We start from the raw sequence: 7,937 nt of genomic DNA on the forward strand, positions 1-7,937 counted from the left end.
ACTTGAAAGCCAACCTCCACCCACCCACCCCCCCCCGGAAAAAACTCCCCAGCTGGATTAGTCTGGCTGGAAATGCCAAATAAAAATAGATTTGGAATTGGGTTTGGAGAAAGGGGGAGGTTGGGGGGGGGGAGAAAATAGGTGGAAATACGAACATCCAGGAAGTCAACAAACCATGTCGAAAATCTAAAGACGACAGGCACAGGACTGTGCTTAAAAATACACACCTAAGAGAGCCCAGCTGGCCTTATCCCTTTGAGGCTGTGATTTATGCCGTGTCGACTGAAAGGCTCTCCACACATGCTCAGAAATACTCTTGGCACATTCGCCACAGCTAAGCTATTATGAACGGTGTGGGAGGGAAAATAATTTCTACCCCACCCAGCTAGGGTTGCTAACTTCCTGATGGGGCCTAGAGTAGGGTTACCAACCTCCAGGTGGCAGCTGGAGATCCCCCGCTACTGGAGCTGATCTCCCCGCGACAGAGATCCGTTCACCTGGACAAAATGGCCGATTTGGAAGGCAGACTCTATGGCATCATACCCCATTTAGCCCCTCCCCAAATCCCACCCTTCTTAGCTCCACCCGCCAAATCTCCGGGTATTTCCCAACCCTACAAAGATCAGTTCCCTTGGAGGAAGTGGCTGCTATGGAGGGCGGACTCTGTTGGCATCACAACCCTCACAAGCCCCCTCCCCTCCTCAAACCCTGTCTTCCCCGGGCTTTCCCACTAAAATTTCCAGGAATGTTTCAACCTGACACTGTCAATCCTATACCCAATCCCAGACCAACAGGATCCAGATCATCCAAGGTTCATTCATAAGAGAAAGGAACAGGGATCATTTCCTGCAGGAGCGCACAGGAGCGGAGCTCTGGCAGTAACGAGCCCAGGGGGCGGGCACATGCAACAAGCCCCACCCCCTGATCCCAGCAGCCCTCAGCCAGAGCAAGAAGCAGCCAGGTAACTTGCAGAGCTCCCCCCGGTCCAAAACAGTCCAGTGGCGCCTTTAAGACCAAGTTTTATTCAGGTACAAGCTCTCCCTCCTCTGCGAGGACAGATCTGTACCTCCCCCCCCCCCACCGCCAATAGCTAGCAATCCAAAACAGTCCAGTGGAGCCTGAGCGGTGGGTGTTGCCTTCTGACACACTTCCGGTGATGTCAAGGGGTGTGGCCTATGCAAATAAGTTATGCTAATAAGTTATGCTAATGAGCTCCTGCACTTCTTTTTCTACGAAATGACCCCTGGAAAGGAACGATGCACTATTAAGTTACGGGATCCACCCCCTCCAGTTCTACCAACGGCATCATCTTTCACTGGGGATTTGTCAGAGTCAAAGATAGGCCTATCAACAGCAGGAGGTCCGGATGGCTAAATTAGGGTTGCCGGGTTCCTCAGAAACGCTGGTGGGCAGTGTTTCCTCTAAGATGAGTTAGTGTGAGCTAGCTCACAGATTTTTAGCCTCCGGCTCACACATTTTTGTCGTTGTTCAGGAAGGATGGCTTCAGAGCAAACTGATTTATGCAGCAGCCAAATCGCTTGCCCACAACTTTAACGCCAGTGGCTCACAAAGTAGAATTTTTGCTCATAAGACTCCACAGCTTAGCGGGAGCACGGCTGGAGGGGGGATGGGGGGGACATTCCGGGAGCAGGAAGTGACATCGCGTGACGTGCCCACGTCACCCGGAAGTGATTGAGGCACATCGATGATATCGGGGGAGATGCTCTGGTTTCGGGGCAAAACTCTATGGTAAAATCTGCCTCGAACCATAGAATCTTGCCCAAAAACCAGAGCGCACCCCCATCACCAACATGCCTAAATCACTTCCGGGTGACATAGGCATGTCACGTTTATTTCCAGATTGGGGGGGGGGAATTCCTCCCAACAGCCACCTGGCAATGCTCCCTCTAAGCTGTGGAGTCTTGTGAGCAAAAATTCTACTTTGTGAGCTGCTGGCAATAAAGTCGTGAGCCAGCGATTTGGCAACTGCACAAGTTCGTTTGCTCCGGAGCCGTCCTTCCTGAGCGAAGACAGAAATCTGTGAGCCGGAGGCTAAAAAACTGTGAGCTAGCTCAGACCAACTCGGCTTAGAGGGAACACTGCCACCTGGCCGGCAGCTGGAAGGAGCCCACAAACCCAGGGGATCCCCCAACTGGGGAATGGCAACCCTCGGCTAAATGGAAGCTCCATGTTCAGAAACAGCACATTCTTGAACACCAGCTACTGGAAGGGTGGAGGAGAAAACCACGGGGAGGAGACGTTGTTTTCATGCCCTGCTACTGAGCTTCCCAGGGGCACCTGGGTTGGCCACTCTGAGAACGAGGTTGCTGGACCACACAGACCTTGGGTCTGGTTTTGCGTTTTCAAGGCACGGCACCTAACACAACGTGTTCCCCTTTCTAATGTTATTAGCCGCGCATGCAGTGATTGCATATGGTTGGAAGGAGAACTCAAAACGGACTTTAGAAAAACAGAACGAATATTTTATATGAACATATACAGTCGGACATATTGGAATGTTTAAAGCAAGATAAGATATGGACTGTAAAAATGAAGGCGATAAAAAAAGAAATGGTCGGTGTACTTTAAATGGGTTTATAAAGGGGAAGCCAACAGGGGTGTACTTGAAAAGTTGGAAAGAATGTGCTCATGGTTGAAAATGTAATTTGAATGACATGATGGTGGCCACCTTAGGGGGGGAGGGATAAAATGGGGGAGGGGAAGTATCAAAAAGTTGGAACTGAACTATAATGTAATAACAATATTGGGATACAGTTAAAAAATTATTTAAAAAACAAAGTGTTCCCCTTTCTGACCCTATGGAGGCAGGCGTATCAAATATCTAGGAAGGGACCATCCCCATTATAACCCCAGCCAAATGGGCTTTCCCACACGTTGATGGCGGAAAGGGCAGTCAAGAGGCAGCCGACTGATGGCGACCATTCGTAGGGTTTTCAAGGCAAGAGAGAAACACGGGTGGTTGGCCATTGCCCTGCCTCTGCATAGCAACCCTGGACTTCCTTGCTGGTCTCCCATCTAAGGATTAACCGGGGCCAGCCCTGCTTAACTTCTGAGATTTGACAAGACTGGGCTACTCTGAACCATCTAGGGCAGGGCTTCCCAAACGTTAGATAAAGTAAAGGTCAAAGTTTCCCTTGCTCGAAAGCCAGGCGAGTCTGACTCTAGGGATGCGGTCCTCATCTTCGTTTCCGAGCCAAAGAGCCAGCGCTGTCCGAAGACGTTTCCGTGGTCATGTGCCCGGCGTGGCTGGACGCCGAAGCGCACGGAACACTGTTACCTTCCCACCGAAGCGGTACCTATTTATCTACTTGCAATTTCTTGCTTTCGAGCTGCTAGGCTGGCAGGAGCTGGGGCCAGAGACGGGAGCTCACTCCGTCATGCGGCACCCGGGTCTCGAACGGCTGAACTACCACGTATCCCCTTGCAATGGAGTTGTGCCCTGCCTCCCCGATAAGGATACTTGTATGGAACGTCTATTTTCAACATGCTTTACGGAGCCTGTAAAATAGATCCCTGCCGATGGTCGCTGGATGGAGATGCAATGTAGGAAGCTCCTTTTCTATAGCCAGACAATTGGTCCGGCTTTCTCCGATTCTTCTCCTCTGGCTGGCAGCGCTCCAGATTTTTCTCAGAATCTGCTACCTGTAACCTTACATACCTATCTATACTATACCAATAGCTGTCATCCCAACACAGAAATCATGATGATTGACAGCGTTAAAGTGCAAATTGGTTCTGAATGAATAGGAGAACTGCTTACTTACCTTGGTCTCGAAACGAATAACTAAGTTGAAATCGAAACACTTGTTAACATGCCTACTGTAGATGTTAATTTGTTTTTATGTGTCGTTACTGTTCCTATATGAAAGTTATATCCACAACTCTACATGATAAATTGTATGCAAAGTTACTGAAATCTGTCCATAGTAAAGTTACTGAAATCTGTTCATGATAAAATTAATAAAAAGAATTTATATATATATAAAAAGAATCTGCTACCTTAAACTGGGGTTCCTGGGGACAGGACCTTGTCCATGCAAAGCAAGATCTCAAAGCCTGACCAGAATCCTCCCCAAAGGTAAAAATGTCAAGGCATAGGAAATCGGGGCATTTTTAGGCAAGCTGTCCCCCATCTATGGAACAGGCCAAGCCGAGAGGGTTGTTGTAGCATCACTTAAATAAAGACATGAGGCTGTTTGAGGAAAAGAACGGCTTAAAAGAGAGGTCAAAATGTCGCATAATGTAGCGGTTACAGTGTCGGACTGGGATCCGGGAGATCCGGGTTCGAATCCCCCACTCTGCCACGGCAGCTCGCTGGATGACCTTGAGCCACTCACGCACTCTCAGCCTAACCTACCCCACGGGGCTGTTGTGAGGACAAAACAGAGAGGAGGAGAGCTGTGCAAGCTGCTTCGAGGGGAAAAGGTGGGGTATAAATAAAGTTTTAAAAACTCCAGCTTGGAAAATTCTGGGAGGCTGAGGAGGGAGCCCAATCCTGTTAGTCTCCAAGGTGCTAGGTAAAGGTAAAGGTTCCTTGCTCGAAAGCCAGTCGAGTCCGACTCTAGGGTTGCGGTGCTCATCTCTGTTTCCAAGCCGAAGAGCCAGCGCTGTCTGAAGACGTTCCCGTGGTCATGTGGCCGGCATGACTAAACACCAAGGCGAACGGAACGCTGTTACCTTCCCACCGAAGTGGTACCTATTTACTTGCAATTTCTTGCTTTCGAACTGCTAGGTTGGCAGGAGCTGGAACTAGAGACGGGCGCTCACTCCGTCATGTGGCACCTGGGTCTTGAACTGCTGAACTACTGACCTTCCACAGCCTGCAGTTCAGCGTCTTAACCACTTGAGCCACCGCCGCTCCTAAGGTGCTACTGGACTCAAATCAAACAGGAATGCGATATTACTCTCATCTAGACTCTATGGAGGAAGATTAAACCCCACCTTTCACTCGGAGCCTCAGAGCGCCTTACACTCTCCTTCCCTTCCTCTCCCCACAACAGACACCCTGTGAGGCAGTGGGGTGGGGAGATAGCTCCGAGAGAACTGCTCTTGAGAGAACAGCTCTGAGCGAACTTGTGACTGACCCAAGGTCACCCTGCTGGCTGCATGTGGAGGAGCGGGTTCCCCCTGATTAGAGTCCGCCGCTCTTAACCCCTACACCAGGCCGGCTCTGTAGTCTGGAGACGCCGTCATTCCGAGAGAACTCCAAGCCGATAACCTTACTCTTACGTCAAGTTATACCGCTGATCCATCGGGCTCTGTGTGGCCTGCTCTAACTCTGGCAGGGGCTCGGAAAGGTCATTCCCGGCACCTGATGCGCAAGATCCTTGAACCAGCGATGCCAAGGAGTGAGCAGGCAACTCTGGGCAGCTTTGCAAGTTGGCTGCTGGGGGCAAACGTGAGCTGGGAATTGACAGATTCTTCCCCCGTGTCTTGCACCAGCTCTGATTATATACCTTCACCACGGGATGCCCTCCTGGAGTGGCCTTCACTGCGCCCCGGCTGCCCTCGGTCTCGTAGTGGGCCCGGTGGTGTGTTCGAGGCTGCACCTCAATCTTCAGTTCGTACTGCTCGTATTGACTGGGAAGGGGCCAGTCCAGAGGCGGGAGAGCAGAAGACCTGGGAAGGGGAAGAGAAGGACATGGAACTTCTTTTTTATGAAACACTTCCAGGCCACCCAAACCCCTTTCCATGCTGACCAGGTGGGTCATAACCAGGGGTCATTTCCTGCAGGAGCGCACAGGAGCGGAGCTCCGGCAGTAAAGAGCCCAGGGGGCGGGCACATGCAACAAGCCCCACCCCCTGCTCCCAGCAGCCCTCAGTCAGAGCAAGAAGCAGCCAGGTAAGTTGCAGAGCCAACAGGTCCAAAACAGTCCAGTGGCACCTTTAAGACCAAGTTTTATTCAGGTACAAGCTCTCCCTCCTCTGCGAGGACAGATCTCCACGTCACCCCACCCCCCAATAGCTAGGAATCCAAAACAGTCCAGTGGAGCCTGAGTGGTGGGTGTTGCCTTCTGACACGCTTCCGGTGATGCCAGGGGGTGAGGCCTATGCAAATAAGTTATGCTAATGAGTTATGCTAATGAGCTCCTGCACCTCTTTTTCTACGAAATGACCCCTGGTCATAACCAACGCTCCATCTAAGCTGTGGAGTCTTGTGAGCAAAAAATCTACTTTCTGAGCGACTGACATTAAAGTTGTGAGCGAGCAGTTTGGTTACTACATAAATTAGTTTGCTCTGGAGCCATCCGTCCTGAGCTATAAGACAAAAATGCCTGAGCCGGAAGCTAAAAAGATGTGAGCTACCTCACACTAACTCAGCTTAGAGGGAACACTTACCCTTTAACAGTTGCTTAGTTGGGCAGCTCAGCTCTTCTAAGTCTCACCTGAACTCCGGATTCCCCTCCTCCGGGAATAGAACCCCTCCACCACCATCTTCTCAAAGTTACCAAAGAAGCGATAGAAGGAAAGACCATTCCAGGTGGTCAGCCCGGTTGCTCTGAAGCAGTGGAACAAATTTAGAGTCCGGCGGCACCTTGAAGACCAGCAAAGGTTTATTCAAGGTATGCGCTTTCGTGCGCACGCACACTTTTTCAAATGTATTTGAACAAACCTTTGTTGGTCTTAAAGCTGCCACTGGACTCTAAATTTGTCCTAAGGAAAGACCAACAATTTGCTTTGAGGTCGGATATACGAGGTCATTCATTATACAAACAAACCAGGCTAAAGGTTGTGGTGCTCGGTACACACTAAGGAGGAAGAGGAGGAGGAGGAGGAAGAGATTGGATTTATACCCCGCCCTTCTCTACCTGAAGGAGTCTCAGAGTGGCTTACAGTCTCCTTTCCCTCCCCCTCCCCACAACAGACACCCTGGGAGGTAGGTGGGGCTGAGAGAGATTTTTCAAGAACTGCCCTGGAGAGAACGGCTCTGAAAGAACTTATGACCAATGTTCCCTCTCAGCTGTGGTGTCTTGTGAGCAAAAATTCTACTTTGTGAGCTACTGGCATTTAAGTTGTGAGTGAACAATTTGGATGCTGCATAAATTAGTTCGCTCTGGAGCCATCCTTCCTGAGCTGAGACGAAAATGTGTGAGCCAGAGGCTAAAAAACTGTGAGTTAGCTCACACTAACTCAGCTTAGAGGGAACGCTGCTTATGACTGACCCAAGGTCACCCCGGCAGCTGCGTGTGGAGGAGAGGGGAACCCAACACGGTTCTCCCAGATTAGAGTCTGGACTCTGAACCACTAAACCAAACTGGCTCTATGGATTTTGGAATTGTGAATCATGTGTGCAAGCAGCGTGGATGGCCCCCACGGCAAGAGAAACCCATCTGAATCGACCGCTTACCTTAACAGGGAAGGAGACTGTGGGATGTTTATGCCCGCTCTGCCCTCCCCCCTCCCGCAGGCAGGCAGGCAGGCAGGCAGAGCCGGGGTCTGGGATATGTAACTGGAGACACCAGCCCTTCTGCCTGGGCTGGCTTGACAACTTGTTTTTATACAACAGAACCTCTGGCAACTCGACCAAAGAGCTTACAGTGCAGCTGGCAAATTCCGACTGGCTGGGTGAAGGCCGGGAGGGGGGGGGGTATTCACGGCTGCCGCCCCCCACCCTGCCTCTAATAGGCAGCGTCTCCAGATGAGGTTGGCACATTTGGAGAGAGGAATTCAGATGGGGGGGGGGGAGTAGCCGGCATCTGTGTCAGGGCATCAAAACTGGCAGTTGGGGGAAAGGAGAGCCAATTGCGAGGAACGTTCGGCTAGCCTGATCCGCTTAGCTCTTGGAAGCTAAGCAGGGCCTACCCTGGTTCGCATTTGGATGAGAGACCACCAAGGAAGTCCAGGTTGCTGTGCGGAGATCAGGGCTGGCCCCAGCTTATTTTGCACCCTAGGCGAGGATCCCTTCTGCCCCCCCC

General features: G+C 51.1%; 1 protein-coding gene across 1 annotated transcript in view; it reads right to left on the reverse strand.

The window, feature by feature from the left end:
- NFATC4 (nuclear factor of activated T-cells, cytoplasmic, calcineurin-dependent 4) overlaps positions 1-7,937 on the reverse strand; it is a 42,659-nt gene that overhangs the window by 15,006 nt on the left and 19,716 nt on the right. The window contains exon 3 of the mRNA XM_015412717.1: positions 5,478-5,640. Within this exon, the coding sequence (XP_015268203.1) occupies positions 5,478-5,640 (163 nt within the window). The remainder of the gene's footprint in view (positions 1-5,477; positions 5,641-7,937) is intronic.

This window comes from Gekko japonicus, unplaced genomic scaffold, assembly GCF_001447785.1.
Source record: "Gekko japonicus isolate JY-2015 unplaced genomic scaffold, Gekko_japonicus_V1.1 scaffold669, whole genome shotgun sequence".
Classification (NCBI taxonomy): domain Eukaryota; kingdom Metazoa; phylum Chordata; class Lepidosauria; order Squamata; family Gekkonidae; genus Gekko; species Gekko japonicus.